Below are 21,692 nucleotides of genomic sequence, written 5' to 3'. Positions count from 1 at the left end.
TTCATTTTTATGGTGATTCAGAAAAAGAAATTTTAAAGTCTTTTTTCAAGGCTTACTACACCTGGAAACAAAAAAGCCTGCAAAATTTGGACTTAGATAATTGTGGCATTCCTCAGAAAAAGTCCTGATTACAATACGTTTGCATTTGAACCACAGACAGAAAATGTCTGTATTGTTCTAAATGGATGTAAGGTTGCCAGCTGTCCTTTCTCAGGAAGGAGTGTCTTTATTTTGATGTTCTTTCTGTCCCCTGTTCTTGTCTCCTTCCTTCCTGTGGTCCAGCACCCATCATCTGGGGTGGGTGCTGAGTTGGGGAAGTCATTTCTCTCAGAGGGCTGGGACGTGTGAGAGGGATTGCTCACAACTGCATCTTCTTCAGCATGGAGTACGAAAGCGTACCTGGTGGAAAGAAGCTGAAGAGCAAGGTTTAGGCAGAAATGAATATGTCCTGGGTCTTTTAGACAGGGTCTTTGCTCACACTTAAACTTGCTTCCTAAGGTAGCCGCTAGAAGTTTCATGCAGTCAGAACACGTCGGCTCACTTTTCCTCGTGGCTTACCACACGCTGCCTCATTTGCAGGGAGTGGCGGTACTTGGTCTTATCTTCCAAGCTTCTAAAAGATGTAGTCAGCTATTATAAAATCAAGTTTACATCATGCTATTTTAAAAACCGTGGATTCATTTGATTTTTATAATTAACAGATTACTTTCCGTCTGTGCTGGGTCTTTGCTGCTGCATTCGGGCTTTCTCTGGTCGCAGTGAGGAGGGGATGCTCTCTGTTTGGCACACGGGCGTCTCGTTTTGGTGGCTTCTCTGGTTGGGGAGCGTGGGTGCTAGGTGCATGGGCTTCAGGAGTCTCAGCACCCCGGCCCGGCAGTTGTGGTGAGCAGGCTTAGTCGCCCCAAGGCATGTGGAATCTTCCTGGATCAGGGATGAAACTCGTGTCCCCAGGCGGATTCTTATACACTGTACAACCAGGAAAATTAAAAAAAAAAAAAGGATTTATTTTACGAATACAAACTGGAGGCAAAACTAACTACATCCATGAAAGCAGGAGCTGATCTCCCTCAGTCTGCTTCCAGCCTATGAGCTTTCCACTGAGCCCACTGTATCCTGCTGGATTGTTAAATGAATATTTGTAAAACCCCAGGACAGAGCCCAACCTCAGCTCACACAGTATAATTAAGTACCCTGAAAAGGGTTTTGTTTGATACTCCGTCCTCCTTTTTTAAAAGAGCATACGTTTAGGGAAAATGGTCAAATAAAATATGTCCATATGATCTTATTTGAATGTTGAGCTTTAAGCCAGCTTTTCCACTCTCCTCTTTCATCAAGAGGCTCTTTAGTTCGTCTTCGCTTTCTGCCATAAGGGTGGTGTCATCTGCATATCTAAGGTTATTGATATTTTTCTCAATGATCTCGATTCCAGCTTGTGCTTCATTCAGCCCAGCATTTGGCATGATGTACTCTGTGTATAAGTTAAATAAGCAGGGTGACGTACTTCTGTCCCACTTTGGAGCTAGTTTGTTGTTCTATGCCTAGTTCTAACTGTTACCTCTTGAGGTGCGTACAGATTTCTCAGGAGGCAGGTAAGGTGGTCTTGTCCCATCACTTCATGACAAATAGATGGGGAAACAGTGGAAACAGTGATTGACTTTATTTTCTTGGACTCCAAAATCACTGCAGATGGTGACTGCAGCCATGAAATTAAAAGACACTTGCTCTTTGGAAGAAAAGCTAGACCAACCTAGACAGCATATTAAAAAGCAGAGACATTACTTTGCCAACAAAGGTCCGTCTAGTCAAAGCTTTAGTTTTTCCAGTAGTCATGTATGGATGTGAGAGTTGGACCGTAAAGGAAGCTGAGTGCCAAAGAATTGATGCGTTTGAACTGTTGTGTTGGAGAAGACTCTTTTGAGTCCCTTGGACTGCAAGAAGATCCAACCAGGCAATCCTAAAGGAAATCAGTCCTGAATATTCATTGGAAGGACTGATGCCGAAGCTGAAACTCCGATACTTTGGCCACCTGATGCGAAGTACTGACTCATTTGAAAAGACCCTGATGCTGGGAAAGATTGAAGGCAGGAGGAGAAGGGGATGACAGAGGATGAGATGGTTGGATGGCATCACTGACTTGAGGGACCTGAGTTTGATCAAGCTCCAGGAGTTGGTGATGGATGGGGAGGCCTGGCGTGCTGCGGTCCATGGAGTGGCAAACAGTTGGACACAACTGAGCGACTGAACTGATGATCTTATTTCTATGAATGGGGGGAAATAGTGTGAATATGTATAATGTCATGTAGATTATAATTGATTCTGCCCTCTTAATATGAATCCTGAGTTTAAGTTCTCAGTTTATTTTCTGGAATAACAAAAAAAAAATTGTGTTCATCCTGTGGAATAAACTAGGGTACCCATGAAAAATTGTTAGGTTATCTGATTTTTTCATGTAGTATTGAGCTCATTCTGGCCCTTTTTGTGTGTGTCCGTTCGTATCTGACTTTTGCATTTTTCCTGCTCAGTCAAATTGGATTAAATGGCTCACTCTCTGATGCTGAAGCCGGGAGTGTTTGTGTGATTGGTCTTCTGTCTAAATTGGTGCTGGCCGGGAGTTCCCTAGCAGTGGCTGAGTTCAGGGGGCAGGAGGGTGTACATTGCAGCTGCTCTCTGCTGCACATGCGTGTCTGCTGTGGGGGAAGAAAGGCGGCTGACACGGGGAGTTGAGTTGCCTTTTCCTTTGGTCCTCCTCTTGTATTTTTTTGACCTTTATCGAGTGAGCATTCCTAGTGGACAAGATGTCACTGTGACTGGGCTTAAGTGAGATTCCCAGGTTGCTCCGCTTCGTTGCAGTCTTGTCTGCGTTTGGCACCTGGATCATCCCGTGGTCAGGCTTTCCTGCCTCCAGCACCTGCCAGGGCTGCTGACGTCTCCTTAAACAGAGCTGTTCTCCCTGGTCACTGCATCGCTGGGTCCCCGTTGTTTGCAGGACCTAGCACAAGCATCCTGGCTTGGCACCTGGGGCCCTTCATCCCCCAGGTCCAGCGTCTTCTCCATCCTCAGAGATACCCTCGCTCTTCTCAGCTTTGATCTCAGAAACCGCTCATGCCTGGAGCCCTTGCCATCCCTTTCTCCAGGCAGTCTCCCCCTTGCCATCCCTTTCTCCAGGCAGTCTCCCCATTGTCATCCCTTTCTCCAGGCAGTCTCCCCATTGTCATCCGTTTCTCCAGGCAGTCTCCCCCTTGCCATCCCTTTCTCCAGGCAGTCTCCCCATTGCCATCCCTTTCTCCAGACAGTCTCCCCATTCACAAGCTTTCTTCCCGTTCTGACTCCAGTTCTCCTTCTATTTCCATCCTTTGAGACCCAGTTCAGCTATCGCTTCCTTGTCAGATTCCCGGGCTAATGTCTGCTCTGGTCCCTCAGCATGTGGTTTAAGCCTTGCTGCAACATTGAGGTTCCTGGGCTGCCTCCTTCCCCTGCTCCACAACGAGGCTCTCCAGGCCCAGGCCCGTCTCTTCTTCGTTTTTATAATCTCAGCATCAGCTCAGCGGTTAGTACATTGAGGGCAGCCCCCAGAGTTTTTAATAGGTAGATGAGTCAGTGGGCATCCGAGTTGAGAGCCCCAAATAGCACATCACCTCGGCAGAATATCTAAGATTTGTGTGAGTTCACCTTTTCACCACATCAACCAGATGACCTTCTACAGATTTACTGCCAGGGCAGGTGGTATTAAAATTCTTATTTTAGAAATTGTAGAATGGTCTTAGAGTTTAGGTTACTTGGTGGAGGTTGAGGACACAGCTAGGATCGGCAGTCCCGGCTCAGTTTGCTTTAAATTTTTCCCCAGGTAATGATTTCCTATTGTTGACTTCATAATTGTTGATGTTCCAGGAAAGATAAATGCAGATAAAACATTTTTTGCAGCATTTGTATAATGGCAAAAACAGTAGAAACAGCTTAAAGGCTCAAACATGGGAGAAGGGTTTGATAAATTTAAGTGTGTCAACATAGTACAATATTAAGTCATTGTTCCAAATTACAGTTATAATGCTACGTAGAAATGTCTGCAAGCAAATGGTAGAATATAAGCTAGACTGCATTCTGTGATTATAACTATAAAGTAGATAGTGGGATATAATACGTAAATAGAGTTGTGTTAGGCTCACGAAAAAGCAGGAAGTTCTGTTTTTATTCATTTGGGTTTTGGCTGTGCCATGCGGCGTGTGGGATCTTGGTTCCTGGACCACGGATCACACTTGTGCCTCCTGCAGTAGAAACACAGAGTCTTAACCACTGGACCACCAGGAAAGTCCCAAGAAGTTCTATTTTTCTTTTTTTTAACATTTTTCTTTAGTGTTGTTTTAGATCCAAGCCATTGAGATTTGAGAAACATTTGAGTGATTTATTTGGGCAAAAAAGAATTTAAAATTAGCATTCTCTTAGAATCTGGCATATAAGGTCCCTATAACAATGACGTTGTCTCAGAGAGTTAAATTGTTATTACTGGAATCACTGTAAAATAATACTCATTGTTAAAGATGGAATTATAAGGCAGTATGGGAAACAGAGAGGCTTTAAAGGTAAAGGAAAACCGATGACACACAGTTCCCACCAAGTAAAAGTTCTTTTTCTTTATATGTGTGTCCTAAGATGGTATCATAGTATTGAATTCTCTCAAAGGGAGATTGTGATGATAAGAAGTTACAGCGTAATTTTAAGAAAGCGCAGGAAACCAGAGAAGTGAAAAGTTGGAGCTGGGCACCAGGGCCTCAGCACAGGGACCAAGAGGCACGTTTCCTCACCTCCTTGCTGAGCTCTCCTGTGTGTGTGTGGTGGGAGCCGTCCTCCTCCGGCACGGCATCCTGTTACTAGATTGTGTAAAGGGGAGATTATTTCTGGATCTTCTGGGTGGTATCTAATGTACCTCAGCCCTGGTGTTCCTGCCCCGTTAAGCCTGGCGCAGGCTGGCTTGGGCGCGCCGCCGGGCCTGCCCCCTGCACCCTCCCCCCTGCCCCCGCCGCGGGGACAGGTGTGGGCTGGGCTGCGGGGCCAGGCTGGGGGGGTCACCCCAAGTGTTGTCCTGCGCCTCGCCACCGCCGCCGAGGTGCTGATCCCTGTCAAGTAAGGGTGGCCATGGGCAAGGGAAGCTGTAAACTCTGCTGGGAGGAGACAGGAACAGCTCCAGCCACAGTTTGACGGAGAAGTGGAAAGGGGCGGGTTTCTCACTCACCAGTTGCAAAGGTCTGAACGAGGATCTGGAGCTGGAAAATAAAAACAGGGAAAGGTTAAAGGCCTCAGTAGCTGCCGTGTTTTCCTGAGATCTTACATAATTAGTTAAATGAAATACACAGCTTTTCTGGGTGTGATAGTTAAGAATTCCTAACAGTCTGGGTAGAATCATAATGTTTTTAATTTGACACTAATTTGCCTGATAAAAATTATCTTTTTTTGAAACAAACATAAGAACATTAGGCTGTCCAACTCTGGAGAGTTATTACTGCATGTTGGGAAAATATATTGCATTACCTACCGACCTCAGAATACAGCTTTTAAAGCAAAGAAACTGCTTTGTTAAAAAAAAAAATTTTTTTTTTCATTGGAGCCTCCAGTGAAAATGATTCAGTGGGATGGGAATTTGGGAAGAGATAGACGGTTGGCGAGTAGCAGCCAGGAGGGATCCTGGTGGAGCCCAGGAAAATACCCAGAGGTATGGGTGTGGCATAACCTCGACCCCCCAGCCAGGGGCGTTCTCCCCCCAGCCCCACCCATCAGCCCCTGCAGCTCTGAAGTCTCTCTTCTCTCGGCAGAGCACAACAGCGTTCTAGAACAGTTTCCTGGTCCCTCTATTAACTCAGCATTTGCTTGGTCCCTTTTTTGCCTCCTGGGAAAATTGACTAGCTCCTTACTGAAAAATCTGAGAGACCCCAATCATAGCAAGAATAATATGCTGGAAGGTTTTTTGGTGTGTGTGTTTTCCTTCACTAAGATTATAAGCACCTTAGGAGCAGCAGTCATGTTCTAATCAGTATTTTATCACCTGGCACAGAGCCTCATCACATAACTTGTAGTAAATAAATGCTTGAGGGTTGAATTGTTTTTGTTCAGTCGTGAACTGCAGTGTGCCAGGCCTCCCTAAGGACTGAATAAATCACCTTAAAAAGCAAGAAAGTACAGTTTCAGCTATTGACAAAGTTATGAAAGGAGTCTTTTTTTTTATCAGTTAGCTAATTTCCTTCGGGCTATGCTGGGTCTTCGTTGCTGCACGCAGGCTGCTCTCCCGTTGCGGCCAGTGGGCTGCTCATGGTGCTCGGCCCTCTTGCTGCGGAGCGTGTACTCCAGAGCCCTGGCTCGGTAGCTGTGGTGCGCAGGCTTAGCTGCCCTGAGGCACGTAGTAGGGTCCTCCTGGCCCAGGGATTGAGCCTGTGTCCCTGCGTTGGCACCCAGACTCTCTAGCACTGCGTCACCAGGGAGGTTCATGGATCTTTTTTGTTGTCCTGCCAACATTCACTGTGTTCGAATATTCTAGAAGCTTTTGTTGGAAGATTTGAACATGTCCGATAAATAGCACTTCTCCCCTTGAGTTCTGACTGGTGGAGAAGAATCAGAAGCTGGAACACTAAAATGCTTTCTTTATATTACTGATAAGCCGCATTCCCCTATGTCATGAGAGAGTCAGAGGTGCTAACTCCCTGTCCCCAAGGGCAGACCTTGGTGTGGCCCATTGGAAGGGACTTCTTTACAAGTTGAGGAAAGGTTGATGTGTAGTGTTATGCAAGTTACAAGTGTACACTAAATATAGTGATTCACAGGTTATACTTCATTCTAGTTCTAAAATAGTGCCTATATTCTGTGTTGTACAGTGTATCCTTGCAGCTTAGTTTATGTGGCAGAATGGTTTATATCTCTCAGTCTTCCCCCTCTGTCTTACCCCACTCTCCTTCCCTCTCCCCACTGGTAACCACTGGTTTGTTCTTTATGTCTGTGAGTCTGTTTATTTTTTTGTCTGACTCACTGGTTAGCTGTAGTTTTTAGATTCTACATGTGCGTGAGGCCATACCATATTTGTCTGACTTCACTTACATAGTAATCTCTAAGTCCATCCATGTTGTTCCAGATGGCAAAATTTCATTCTTTTCGTGGCTGAGTAGTATTCCATTGTACATGTGTATTCCACCGTTACCCATTTATCTGTCGTTGCTTGCATATCTTGGCAGTTGTAAATAATGCTGCTAGGAACGTTGGGATGCTTGTATCTTTTTAAATTAGTGTTTTTGTATATTTTAAATATATACCCAGGTGAGGAATTGCTGGATCACATGGTAATTCTCTTTTCAGTTCTTTGAGAAACTTCCAGACTGTTTTCCACGTTGTCTGTGATAGTCACTTGGTTGTGTCTGACTCTTTGCAACCCCACGGACTGTAGCCTACAAGGCTTTTGTGTCCGTGGAGATTCTCCAGGCTAGAACACCGGAGTGGTTTCCCATGAGCTCCTGCAGGGGATCTTCCCAACCCAGGGATCGAACACTGCAGGTGGATTTGTTTTACCGTCTGAACCACCAGGGAAGCCCTGGCTTTGCAGAGCGGCTGCACCAATTCACATCCCCACCTAGAGTGCACAGGGGTTCCCTCTTCTCTGCATCCTCACCAGCTTGTAATTTGTGGTCTTTTGAGGAAAACCGTTCTGACAGGTGTGAGGTGATACCTCCTGTGGTTTTGATTTGCTTTCTTTCCCCTGATGATTAGCAGTGATCTGTTCATTGCCTGTTGGCCATCTGCTTTTCCTCTTGGGGAAGGGATGTTTGAATCCAGGACAAGCACCCTTCCCCAGGATGTAGAGAGAAGGAGAAAAGAAACCAGCTCCTCCAATAGTCCCCACCCTGTCACCCTGCCTGCAGTACAGCCTCATTGTCTGGCCCAGTCATAGGTGACTGCCTCTGCCTTGAGGGGAAGGCAGGCTGGGGCAGAGGGGCAGGAGTATCCCTGTTTAATTTCCTTATTCCATTGGCTCCTCGGTTTTGTACCTTTGACACGTTGGACTTATCTGTGGTTAAGCCTCCCCTATACCCCCCCACCCCCGATTCGGAGGTGAGCTGACTGCTTGTGGCCATACACCTTCCTTTCCGAGGCTGTTCCTTCTCCCATCGGTTTACCAGCCCTCTTGTTCCTTGGGGACTACTGGGGCGCACAGTTGGGTTTGCCCTGGGAAGCTCTCAGCTGCACCAGTAATTCGTCAGTAATCTGCTCCAAAGCCGCTCTGTGCCCTGAGCCTAAGGGGCATGTCCTCATGGTTCCCATCCCAGATTCTTTTTGAGTATCCAATATAGCTCCCCAGAGCTTTGAAAGAGGCTCAAATAACAGAATTAAGATATTCCAATTAAAAACACAACTCCAGCCTTGTACGGATGCCCCATCCTAGACCTGTATAGTATAGTAAATAAAGTGAATTCTAAAACCCACTTGGATTAAAGTCTTGGTTCTGAGTAATCTTGTCCAGATTACCTAACCTTTTTATGTCTCAGTTTATAATACAGATAATAGTGCTACCTCCTAGGAGTGCTGTAGCTGTTGAATAAATTAATACATGTAAAAAGCTTAGAACCTAGTTTCTGGCACACAGCCGAAATGCATTTATCACTTTAAAAAGTTTTTGTGTATCAGCTCTCTCCTACTATGAACACTCTTCAGGGAGAAATTTAAAATTCAGAGATTTAGTCCCTGGCACAACATGAAAGTTGGAGGCTCTAGTCCCATATCAGATTTTGTTGGGCTGTGAGTTAACATGCAGAGAATTTGAAGTCCTCCCTGATTCCTTATTTTGTCTTTTGTGTTAGAGAAGGGCTCCGTGCCTGTGTGCAGCTGGGGAGCTCCAGCAGCCCCAGCCTGGCACCCACCCCCCCGCCAACCCGGCCGCCACCCCTCCCTGTGAGGATGTGTGTGCCTCCCTGGGGGCTTCAGGAGTCACAGTAGTTCAACACCAAGTCTCTCTTGATCTAGAATTCTGACACGTAGGAGTATTACATTGTCAACCTTTCATCCACCAAATTTGGAAAACATGCCCCCCAGCCCTCAGGGCATGAATTCTGAGCAGAACTGTTCCCAGTATTTCGTCACTTGCCAGAGAGAGGGGTGGAGGGCCGAGAGAGAGCATCCTCTGGTTTCAGCTTCAGTTTGTGCCAGTTGTTCTGAGCCTAAGACCTGTGCCCCCCCTTTTTTTTTTTAAATAGAGTTTTCATTGAATATGTTACAGTATTGCTTCTGTCTTTTTTATGTTTTGGTTTTTTGGCCATGAGGCAAAAAACTCTGACCAGGGATTGAACCCGCACCCCCTGCATTAAAAGGTGGAGTCCTCACCACTGGACCCAAGCTCCACGGTCGGAGGTTGCCTGTCCAGAGGGGAATCGGAGGAGGAGACGCCTGCGCCTGCCACCTCCTCTCTTGGGAAGCGACTCCGAGAGGCTTGCGGTGGCCGCGCGTCTGTCCCCTCCCTTCTGCAGGGAGCCTGTGGGGCAGGCGTTCCTCTGCGGAGCGGAGCCCCGCTCTGTTTCGGGGTGGAGTGGCAGGTGGGGGTACTTTGAGACCTGTGCCTGATGTGGGATGTGGCTTCCTCGCCTCTCGCAGAGGGTCCTGGAATCTGCTCTTTGGGAAGGTGGTTCCTTTTCATCCTGCTGGTTTCGGGTGGAGCTTGTTTGCAGCAGACTCCTGACAGGGAACTGTGGTTGGCATGCTGGGGGCTGGGGGCCCAGTCGGGGGTTAGCACCTGGGCCCCAGTCCCGTGCCCCCTCCTCTGGCTTGTGCGCCTGCCATTCTTTGCCCTCAGGCTGTGCTGGTTTATTCCTGTCCCCTCTTCCGTCAGGGAGGCTCGGATGAGTTTCTGTTTAACCAGCTGCTTTTGCAGCTGTTGTCCCTACCACTTGTAAGCTCCTGCTAGGTGCTGTAATTGGTGCAACCCCACTGCCCGCTTTTAGCCTTTTCCTTCTTTTTTGGTCTAGAAGTAGTTTTTCCTCGAGAGGGTTCTCTAGGTATTTTCTTGTCAGTTCTCCCAAAGCAAGAGAGGTACAGTTGCTGGGGTCTGGGTCTGCTGAGTTTGCTTCTCTTCCCCACACTGACTGGGTGCTCGTATGTTGGTGGCGCCCTCCCAGTAGGCCAGCGTCGAATACAGGGCTGGGGTCAGCCTGTCTGTTCTCCCTGGCTCCCCTTGAATGGGTCTCCTCAATGCTGTGCCTTCTCTCAGACTGGGCCCTGATCCCATAGACTTTGGGAACGTGTTCCCTTGGGGCACAGGCCTCGTCCTCCCGTCTCCCTGCCTCGCGGCCTTCCCAGTTTGTGCAGTCCTTGGCAGAGCTGTCTCCGTCTTTAGAGATGCACACAGGTCCTCAGTTGTCTCACTGCAGGTTCTCTGCCTGGCTTTAGAAGTGAGTTTCCCCGTGGCTCCTAGAGCTGAATCCTGCTGCCTTTTGAAGGAGCAATTCCAGTCCTCTGAGATCTTGCTTGTCTTCCTTTAGTAGGGGAGTTTTGGTGGTTTTCTTAAAGCTCAAGCAAGCACAAAGATGCAGCTCCGTCGCTTGAGTTCGACTCCAGGCTGTCCCTGGCTGCCCGTTGACCCAGGCAGCATGATCTGCTTTTCTGTTATTACCATTGTCTGGTTATTCCCAGAGGTGTCAGCCTTTCTCCAGAGGGCAGCCCTCTCTCCCTCCTGCTTCATCAGTCTGCCTTCCTTTTTTTGTTGTTTTGTTTTAGTTCCTCTTGTCCTGATAGGAAAATGAGAATGTTTCTGTAACCTCTCTGATTTCTGGTGTGAGCCTGATCATTCCAGGGGACAGCCTTCAGTGGTTGCCTTCTCCACGCGCGCAGTACTTTTGATAGTTGCTTCTCTGACTCAAGCCGAGATGACAGCATGTCTCTTTAATAAGAATACCCTTATTGCCTCTTAAAGGTATAAGAGCTGCTACCCCTGGATATATCTACCTCTTTGGATCTTGAAAATCGGAAGTGGCAGTTGGCATTTAGATGGTTGTTAGCTGTGGGGCCAGTGAGTTAGAGAGGAATTCTTGAGTCTGTGGACCAACCACATGAAAGTCAACAAACCCTTTCACAGTTCTGACTCCTGGCCAAGATAATGCATAAAAAGGAACAGAATTTGGAGCAGCCTGTCCATACTGCCTGCCTGGCGTTGGATTCAGCACAGCTGCCTTTGTGTTCTGGAAGCTCTCTCTATCTTGAAGAGGGTCCTGACTCTGGGATACCTTCTTGTTTTGTTTTTCTCGCCCCCCTTTTTCCTGTGGTAAACTATGTGTAACCCCCGATTTGTTTACCATTTTAGCCGTTTTTAAGTATACAGTTCAGTGGCATGAGTTACACTCACATAGCTGTGTGGCTATCACTACTGTCCACCCCCAGAACTTCTTTGTCCACCCACACTGAAACCATGCCCCCATTAAGCAGCGATTCCTCCTTAGTCCCTTGTAAACATTATTCTACTTTCTGCCCTCAGTTTGACCGTCCTGTGTCCCCGCATACGTGGACTCGTACCGCATTTGTCCTTTCGGGGATTTCCCTGGAGGTCAGTGGTTGAACTCTGCACTCCATTGCACGGGGTGCAGGTTCGATCCCTGGTCAGGCAGCTGTGATCCTTAATGTCGTGTGGTGCAGCCAAAAAAAAAAAAGGATTTTAAATTGTAATAAAATATACATGAGAGTTGTTTTAAACGTTTGTCCTTTTGTGGCTGGCCTTTCTCATTTAGCACAGGTGTCTTCAAGGGTTAGCCATGTAGTAGCAGGTGTCAGAATTCCCTCCCCTGTTGACTGAATAATACTCCCTTCGGTGTTTATCTCGTGTTTATTCTTCAGCTGTCTGTGGGTTTTGGGCTATCTCCATCTGGCTACTGTGGATAATGCTGCTGTGAGTCTAGGTGTAGAAATACCTGTTGGAGCCCCTCCCGTCACTTCCGGGCGTGAACCCAGAAGCAGATCTGCTGGAGCATGCTGCGGTTCCACGTTTACTTTTTTGAGGAACCACCATACTGTCTCCCACGGAGACGCCCTTTCGTTCACAGCCCCCTCTGTGCCGTGCCTACTTGGGTCAGAGCCGTGTAGTGTTGCTCCTGAACTCGTGCAGGGCCGGGGCCTCCACTCAAGGACGGGCCAGGCCTTCAGGGCTCCCTTGCCTTTGCTTAAGGCCTGGCATCAGCCATTGTATAAAATAGCTGCTTGCCGTCGGGTTGAGCCACCGTGACCCGCTGCGGTAGAAGCCCAGTGCGGCCCTGAAGCTGCCAGCCCGGCTGTGGCAGCTCGAGCCAGCTGCCGCCTGGAGAGGCCAGAACGTTGCAAAGGGCAGGCCGCTGCCGCTTGGTCCAACTGGACGTCTTCATAGTCAGTGTTAGCTTGCTCTCCCTGCTGCGTGTAGTCTTTCATGATTCCTGGCACATTTCAGGGGTGGGGGGAGGGGGAGGTGGAGTGCAGTGAATGACTTCTCTCTCTTTTCTTGCGTTCTGAACCAATTATGAGGTAAGACAAGAAGAATTCGAAGCGTTTAAGGGGGAAAGAAAGTCCCTTCTCTTGGAAACCAAAGGTTTGGGAGAGAGGAGTTTCTTTTCTAACAACTTAAAAAAAACCCATTTATTTGGCTTCACTGGGTCTTGGTTGCAGCTGACCGGCTTAGATGCCCTGAGGCTTGTGGAATCGAGCATGTGCCCCTGTGTTGCAAGGCGGGTTCTTAACCCCTGGACCACCAGGAAAGTCCCCCTGTCTAACAGCTTGGACGTGGAGAAAATAAAATACTTTCTAGAAGCATTTAAGTTACTTGTGGGATTTCATTAATTGAATGCATTAATTGTGAATAAACAAGCAAATGCTCCCTTTTGAGGGTCTGTTTGGTGTGCTATGATTGGCATGGGTCTCATTTAACGCTGCTGACATGGCCGTGAGCTCATTACCTCTGCTTTATGCAAGAGAAAGCTGAGTCCTGGAAAAGGCTCATGGAGAATATCCCCAAGGTTTCATGTCTGGGGTTTCATCTTGAATCTGTGTTGACTGCAGAGTCACTTGGCCGCACCGCCTTTTCTAAAACGATGTGGATAAGGAAAAATCTGATATGTGTGCTGAACCCTTTTCCCTTAAATAAATAAACTCATCTCAGCCAGTTCTTAGGATTTTACAGATATTTTGGTGAGTGGGCCTGGCAATGTAAGTAAATTCTGTTTCAGTGGTTACATATGTGAAAACCAGGTTAGTGGTAGTGGTGAGGGCTGGTTAGTACCAGGGTAAGTTAACCCTGCAGCACCTGTTGGTGAGCCAGCTGAGCCTGTCTGCTGCACAGGAGACGCTAACGTAGGACTTCAGTTAAAGAGTGTGAGTGCTGTGTAGAAGGACCAGGAAAGTACTAGCACCGTGTGGGTGGGCCAGTGGCTGGAACGGTCACATGACTTACGTGGGCTCTGTGTTCCAAAGACACATGTGGGCAGAAGAGATTTACCTGGATAAGATCTCTACGGTTTAGCATTCAGAATTGTGAAAGGGGGACCTCCTGGTCGTCCAGTGGCTAAAGCTCCGGGCCCCCAGTGCAGGCGGCCCCAGGTTTGATCCCCAATCAGGGAGCTAGGTCCCACATGCCGCAACCAAGCGTTCATGCGCTGCAAATGAAGACCCTGCATGGTGTCACTGAGACGGCGTGCAACCACACAAGTAAACGTGTTTAAAGAGAGTCAACATGTGTGAGAAAAACCGTGAAAGGGAATCTAAGTAATTGGGGTTTATCCAAGAAATTCTTTTGTATTTCATGCATCATATTCTGTAAATGAGACGTTTTCACGTCTGATCATTAATGGAAACATCGTAATTTCAAGTCTCTTGTTCATTCTGAGTTATGCATTATAGACTCTCCTATACTTTTGTCAGGATATGGTTTGTTCTTTCTTGTCAATGAAAATCGTCTCCAACGACTTAGAACTTTCAGCCCATCATTTATCTTTCCTGTTTGATTGCACACAGCCCCCCAGAATCACCCTGTGCTCCTGGCCTGGTACACAAAGACCAGTTTTTTAAGCAAGTAGAGGGAGGTAATTTTTTTCTCTTTCATCTCATTCCCTAAGTTTAGACCACTTCTCCACAAAACCTTGGAAATACATGCCATACAAAAGGCATCTTAACAGGGCTATTTTCTTGACAGTTGCATTCTCTCTTGGTATGGTTTTCTAAGACATGTTTTCATGTTGAAGAGTTTTTAGGCTTGCAAGTACCTGAGAAATAAGCATGACCTGTTCAGAGTTACGTGGAAAAAATACTGATGACTCAATAAAAGAACTGCTTTTACTTTCCCCCCTGTTTTTCCACTAGCTAACCTTTGGGGACCTTTGATAAGTCATTTAAGTCCTACAGACTGCATCTTTTCCCACCTTCTAAAAAGGAATAATACCATACACTTATGTGAAAACTGCTGAGGAGGTATTGTTTCTTTTAGCCGTCAAATTTATGAACTAATTTGTTAAAATAATGTGGGAGGTTTCAAAAGAAAAGTAGGCTTTCGTTTTTCTTTTATAACCTGCCCAGGCCCACGTCTGCGTAAGCGGTTAAAACAAATGTGCTCAGCTGGGGCTCTTTCAGAGAGAATTTGTTATCCCAGTGTGCCAGTGGTTGCCCCAAGCGGCTCATGTTTTGGTTATAGGTTTCCTTTTTAAGTGGAGAGTGCAGTACTTTTGTTCTTTTGGGAAAGAGACATGGACATTTAAATTTCTCTTTGAGAGAAGCCTGCATCTTCAAGGGCAGTTTGGAGGTGCTGGCACTCCCCCTTGTGGGGCTCTGAAATATGTTGTGCAGCAAATAAAACGACAGTTTATTTTTGTTATGTTTCCAACTGATAGAAGAATCTTATTTAACACGATAAATTATAAATTCATTTATCCAGAAATTTACCAAGAATGACAAACTAGTGGGCTCTAAAATCAAATCACTGTGCAGGTAGGATTTTTAATCATGTTCAAAGTCATAATTTTGGACTTTTACCTTTATTTCAACATGTGAAGAAATATTTTAGGCAAGAAAATTGCCTTGTCAGATTACAGCCTATAGTTAAAATGTTATAGGTTAATTAAACAAAACCCAGCCTAATCGTAAACGTGTTGATATGGGTTTCTCTTTAAACTTTTTTTTGGGAAAGTTTCAGATCAGAAGCACGTGCCAAATACCAGGTTCCGATGCACACTTCTGTTTTAGAGCCATTGTTTATTTTTAGTTTCTTGCCCCTAGCAGGCTTGCACCTTTCAAGCGAGCATTTGTGACGGTACACCCACTTCTCTTCCAACATCAGCTGTCTACCCTAGTGCTGATTAAGTGGTAGATATTGTGGAGAAAGCATCAGGCAAGGTGCTTACGGTCTGCTGAGGAAGGCAGACCCTGAACAGGTTGCTGTAGTGTCGTGGCCTATGGCCTGAGTGTGAGTACTGGCGTTGACCCCCCTGGTGCTGTCAAGGACCACCTCCCTAAGAGTCGTGTTTCTGCTGGGACGTGAAGGATGAATCAGATTTAGTTAGGTGGAGCGGAGGATGGATTGGGAATGAGAGTTCAAGGCAAAGAAACAGCACGTTCAGAGGTTGACGGCAAAATGGAGCAGAAAGTAGGTGAAGCTGAAGCATAAACATGGAGGTAGAGAAGAGGCAGGCGCCCGGGTTTTTTGGTGCAGTAAAGGACTTGGGGCTTTGGCTGAGCAGGCAGTCTGGGATGGGTTCTGAGCAGGTGGTGATGTCACCTGGTTTGTGTGTTAGTAAGCTCATTCCTGACGTATTGTGGACAGTGCAGAGGAGAGGACAGGGGTAGAAACGCGGAGACCGGGGGGTAGTTACTGTGCCAGCCTGCTGCCCCCTCCTCCTCCCTCCCAACCAGGGCAGAGGTCCGTCAGCTTTTTCTGTAAAGGCCCAGAGAGGCGTTCGTTTTGGTTTTGTAGGCTCTAGACTCTACTGTGCCGTCTTAGCCTGAAGGCAGCCACAGGCAGTTTGCAGAGAGAGCGTGGCCATGTTCCAACCGGACTTTATCTACACACAGGCTGATTTTGGCCCATGGGCAGTGTGCTGGCCCGGTCCTTAGGGTGTTAGGAATGAAGGGAAGTGAACACGTCCAGGGGCTGCAGAAGACAGCCGCTCAGTACGCCTGGGTTCTGGGTTGTTGGGGGAGGCTGAGTGAGAAGGCACGGGGAGGTTGGTTTCCAGGTTTCTGGCTTAAGCAGTGCTATGGGGAGTGGTGTGCAGACGCGGCCCCCAGCAGGGGCTGTGTGTGAGGGTGCGGGGGGCACCCAGGCACTGGCTGCACGTGTGGGTGTGCAGAGACGCCTGCACCAGTGAGATAAGCATGGGTGGCTTCGGTGTGTTGGGCGAGAGAGCAGGGGACAGACGGAATCTGCAGTGACTGTGACGGCTGTGCCGGAGGCAGCAGAGCCAGCGGACGCACCAAAGAGGGTGAGAGAGACACCAGGAGACGCCAAGAGGGGAGCAGGGTCGGGCAGAAGGGGGTTTCTATTGGGTTGGGATACACGGGGTCACTTAGAGCTTGACTAACAGTTTCAAGGAGTAGGTGGGCTTTCTTTGTTTATGTTTTTGATGTGGGTCTTGGCTCACAGAAAGACAAATTAAAAATCGAGCTCTTCCTTGAGATTTGAGGTTCAGTTTACAGATGATGTTACTGTTTAAATCTAACTGATACGAGCAATTACTTTTTTAAAAATTGTTAATGTATTTTAATCGGAGGGTAATTACTTTATAGTATTGTGGTGCTTTTTGCCGTACACTGACATGAATCACTCACAGGTGCCCATGTGTCCCCCATCCTGAACCCCTCCCACCTCCCTCCCCACTCCATCCCTCTGGCTTGTCCCAGAACACTGGCTTTTGAGTGCCCTGCTTCACGCATCAAACTTGCACTCGTCATGTTTCTCATACGTGAATATACATGTTTCAGTGCTGTTCCCTCATGTCGTCCCACCCTCGCCTTCTCCCGCAGAGTCCAAAAGTCTGTTCTTTACATCTGTGTCTCTTGCTGTCTTGCATATAGGGTCATTGTTAGCGTCTTTCTAAATTCCATATATATGCGCTAATATACCGTATTGGTGTTTCTCTTGCACAATTACTTTTTAAAAGAGCCTTGGCTAAATGTTTGGTCCTATTTACAACCTTGGTTAAGTGAAAGTGAAGGCCGCTCAGTCGTGTCCAACTCTTTGCGACCCCGTGGACTATACAGTCCATGGAATTCTCCAGGCCAGAACACTGGAGTGGGTAGCCTTTCCCTTCTCCAGGGGATCTTGCCAACCCAAGGATCGAACCCAGGTCTCCCGCATTGCAGGTGGATTCTTTACCAGCTGAGCCACAAGGGAAGCCCAGCTTGGTTAAACCCCTTAACTATTTTTACCACACTTTAAAGTGTAATATGCCATGGTCCCTTGGCGTCTGCAGGGGGTGGGATCCAGGAGCCCCCCAGGGACCACACTCCCAAGAATGCTGAAGTTCCTTCCAGTCTGCTTCCATGGAACTGAGGATCAGCTGTATTTCATTCTTGTTTTATACATTAATTGCTGAATGACAGTTGAGGTAGTTAAAGATGTATTTTTAATATACTTAGATATTCTTATAAATCTAACAAATTAAACGTAATTGTGGTGATTCTACTTAAAACGAGATCCTCCGGGAGTGAATTGACATGTACCCACAGGTGAGTCAGCTGAGGATGTGGGGAATGCCTTCGTACCTTGCTGAGATTTTCTGGTGTTCTGACCGAGACTGCCAAGCCACGTGCCGCCTTTGTAATTACTACGCTAGACGTGTCAGACGCAACAGAAGAGGGGATCCTCGGGACTGACATGCTGCAGGCCTGACGTTGTTGTGCGTTCGTTCTTGCTGCCCCCGCCCTCCCACCCAAATGGCCATATGCCTGGATGAACTCTGCATTTCCTCGATATCATCCCATGCGTTAAGATCTCTGAACTTTATGAAATTCTGCCATCTTTTCATGTACTTTTGTCTCTTCCATTCACCTCTCTTCCGCCTATTAAAAATGATAGCCAGTTGAATGGTGGGCCTTCTCCTGTGGTTTTGCCACAGCATCTAAGCTCATTCTACTGATGAGAGCCAGGCATCAGAACCATTAACTGGCTCTGCAGATGGTGACTGCAGCCATGAAATTAAAAGACACTTGCTCCTTGGAGGAAAAGCTATGACCAACCTAGACAGCATATTAAAAAGCAGAGACATTACTTTGCCAACAAAGGTCTGTCTAGTCAAAGCTATGGTTTTCCCAGTAGTATGGATGTGAGAGTTGGACTATAAAGAAAGCTGAGCACCAAAGAATTGATGCTTTTGAACTGTGGTGTTAGAGAAGACTCTGGGAGATCCAACCAGTCCATCCTAAAGGAGATCAGTCCTGCATGTACAGTGGAAGGACTGATGCTGAAGCTCCAATACTTTGGCCACCTGATGTGAAGAACTGACATTTGAAAAGACCCTGATGCAATTGAAGGTGGGAGGAGAAGGGAACAACAGAAGATGAGATGATTGGATGGCATCACCGACTTGATGGACATGAGTTTGAGTAGGCTCTGGGAGTTGGTGATGGACAGGGAAGCCTGGCGTGCTACAGTCCATGGGGTCGCAAAGAGTCGGACATGACCGAGCAACTGAACTGAACTGAACAGAGTGAACCTGCTTTTAAATAAGAGCAGGCTCCTGTGTTGGAGCAGAATGTTAAAAAAATACAAGAAATGCCAAGCAGCAGTGTTCCTGTGTATCTTTAGAACATTTTTATCTGCTTATTGCCATAACAGGAATTTTCATGTTGCCCCTGGGAGAGCTTGTGATTTCCATTAGATGTGAGCTCAGTGACAGAAGAGATTTTTCTGTTTTATTCACTGTTGTATTCTCAGCAAATAGAATTTTGCCTAACATTTAGCAGAGGCTCAAGTACATGTTGAATGAATAAAATGAAGGAAGAAATCTAATTTCTGATTAAGTGATAGATTGTTTACTGTTGATAGTAGATTGAGACTTTTGCTTCCTTGTAATTTCTTTCCCTCCTTTTTCTTCTTTTAGGCGGAAACCACTAATTCCAGCCTCTTGCAGGTGCAACTGGAATGCAGTTTACATAATAAAGTGTGCCAGCAACTAAAGGTAAAATTAAAAATTCAGTGTTTCCTTCCTGCCTCTTTGTTTAGAGATAAAAAATAAAACAGCATGTTTATTTGCAGAAGTGCATATGCTTTTGTCCTAAGTGCTTTTCCCCCCTAAGATTTGAAATAAAAAAATTAAGTTGATTTCTCGAGTTTTTCCTTTTTTTTCCATCCCTCCGATCTCAGAGTTGTTATGTGGAATCGGATGACGTTTTACGGCTACAGATGAGCATAATTGTAACAGTGGAAAACACCTCCAAAGAATTTGAAGAAAACACGCAAGATTTGTTAGATCATCTCTCTATTATTTATGTAGCTACAGATAAATCTGAGAGCTCAGGTATGGCAGAATCTGTAAACTTTTCTGTTGAAATATATTTTGCTTCACCTGCATCACCTTTCTGAATCATTTACTGAGAGATCGCAGATTGCATTGCTGCCATCCAAGACAAGGAGGTTTCGCTTTCGTTACTGAAACCCTGCAGTAGTGACTAGTTTCCAGTCTGCATCTGCTAGTAAGGGTGTATTATTTTTCAAAGCAAATTAAGTGGCAGCGGCAGACCATTCTGTGTTTTCCCGAGAAATAATTTCCTTGGCGTTTTGAAGACGGTGAACAAATTAAATGGGCACCGCAGTCTGATATGAACATTTACGCAGCATTTTGCATCTTGTGTCTTGGTTCTGCTTTATGACTTGCAGAAGCTCAGCTGACCGAGTCATGCTGTTTGTGTGTTTCATAGTTGATGGTATGTGCCTGGTTTGGCTTGATCCTGGATGCCTGACAAGTCAGAGTAGTGTGAGTTACAGTGTTCCCGTCTATGAATTTTACCTTTGAAATTGTGCATCCTGCTTACCAAGAATAGCCTTGTTTATCAGTTTAAGTTTCTAAGAGATTTTGTGGAGGACATAGGGTCCATGAATTTTACCATGTCAGCTTTGCCATTGGTTATCAATGCTGTTCTGGTACCGAAATACAGTTTTACATTGGCCTTAATCGTTGACCGAACACAGTTTACTTTCCCGTCCTCAGAACTGATTACAGTAGTCAGGGGTCAGCAGGAGAGCCTTCTCGTCCTGGGGGTTCCGAGTTTCTGCCGGTTCCCAGGATGGCCAGGTGGACTTCAGTGGAGGGAAGATGCCTGCAGCATGGGCAGCGTTTCTGTTGGTGAGGATTAAAGGGACGCCTGCATCCGGAGGTCCAGGGTTTTATTTTTCCCAAGTGTGGTTGTCAAGTAAGGAAGTGAGGGGCTGTCTGATCAGTAGGAGACCTCAGGTTTCTCGGAAGCTGTCCAGTTGGTTAGTTTCATCTAGGGAGCAGGAGTGTGACGCTACACTCAGACTTTTTCTACTAGCAGTTCATCATTAGAGAGCCCGTGTTGACAGGTCAGTCTTTTTGCCAGAGTCCTTCTTCTTGTGACTTCGAAGAATACCCACCAGAAAACAGCTCCTCATTTCAATTTTCATGTTGGAAGATGAATTGCATTTTTTAAGAGAATTGTGCTAGGTGATGTTTTAACTTCAGTAGTGAGAATGAGATGGCCCTTTGTTGTAATCTCATTACTTTGATTCTTTTGAACAGATGATTCAGCAGTGAATATGTATATATTACATTCAGGAAACAGCCTTATATGGATACAGGTAATTTTAAATACTTGTATACTTTAAACTTACAAGTGTATATTTAATTACAGAACATGAGGACTTTTGAGAGAACACTTGTCTCTGTTATCTTTTGCTTCCATTGGAACCCGTTTTCCCTTGCTTGAGCCCATATCTGGATGAAGGTTGTCAGCACCCCTTCGTGCTATTACAGAATAGCACGTGTCGTTACCCCTGCTACTGAACAGTTGCTCTCTATGCCATCCTGAGCTACTCAGCCGTTTTAACAGGGTTGATTCCACCTGGATGAGCCTCCACCCCGCTAAGAGCAGTATTGTGGACTGTTTTTGTTACAGGACGTACGTCATTTCTCCCAGAGAGATGTCCTGTCTCTGCAGTTTGAACCGGTACTCCTACCTACTTCCACAACCAACTTTACAAAGATTGCTTCTTTTACTTGCAGAGGTACAGATTTTAAAAATGTTGGAGGCTGTCTTCTTGTTTTCGTTGTTTAGTCGCTATGGTTCTAGTTCTTCCTGTGACGGCTCAGCTACAGCCTAGGCGCTTGGGCTTCCTTTCAGTTCCACAGCCTCAACAGTTCTAAGAGGTGGCCTGATGGAAGCAGTAGTGCTGTGCCGCTTTTATGATGCCACGTGAGTAGGGTTTTGAGTTTACAGATCATAACTCAGTTGGTGGTTTGAAAGGCCAGATTGTACACGTGTGAGGGACGCACTGCTTTTACAGGTAGGGTTGTGCACCCCTAGTTTGGTTTCTTTGCGTAGAATGCAATGCAGGATACCTAGTGAGTGTTCAACCCAGTCCTGTCCTCAGTCGCACTTACAGTTCAGAAGGTTTCTACAAAGGAGTGAAATGCATTTTAAATATATGAAAACAAGACCCGACTCACTTATATTGAAAGAAATGTTAATTTAAAGCAGTAAGTGAGATATAACTTAGG

The 21,692-nt window shown here is 46.4% G+C and overlaps 1 protein-coding gene across 4 annotated transcripts in view; it reads left to right on the top strand.

The window, feature by feature from the left end:
- The window catches only part of TMEM131L (transmembrane 131 like), a 173,415-nt gene that overhangs the window by 98,882 nt on the left and 52,841 nt on the right, over positions 1-21,692 (top strand). For 3 of the 4 annotated variants that reach the window (XM_052654395.1, XM_052654394.1, XM_052654397.1), the window contains 4 exons: positions 19,059-19,136; positions 19,322-19,475; positions 20,715-20,773; positions 21,091-21,199. In XM_052654395.1, the coding sequence (XP_052510355.1) occupies positions 19,059-19,136; positions 19,322-19,475; positions 20,715-20,773; positions 21,091-21,199 (400 nt within the window). The remainder of the gene's footprint in view (positions 1-19,058; positions 19,137-19,321; positions 19,476-20,714; positions 20,774-21,090; positions 21,200-21,692) is intronic. The other variant, XM_052654396.1, reaches the window with a different exon arrangement.

This window comes from Budorcas taxicolor, chromosome 17, assembly GCF_023091745.1.
Source record: "Budorcas taxicolor isolate Tak-1 chromosome 17, Takin1.1, whole genome shotgun sequence".
NCBI lineage: Eukaryota > Metazoa > Chordata > Mammalia > Artiodactyla > Bovidae > Budorcas > Budorcas taxicolor.
This window is presented reverse-complemented; position numbering and strand designations above follow the sequence as displayed.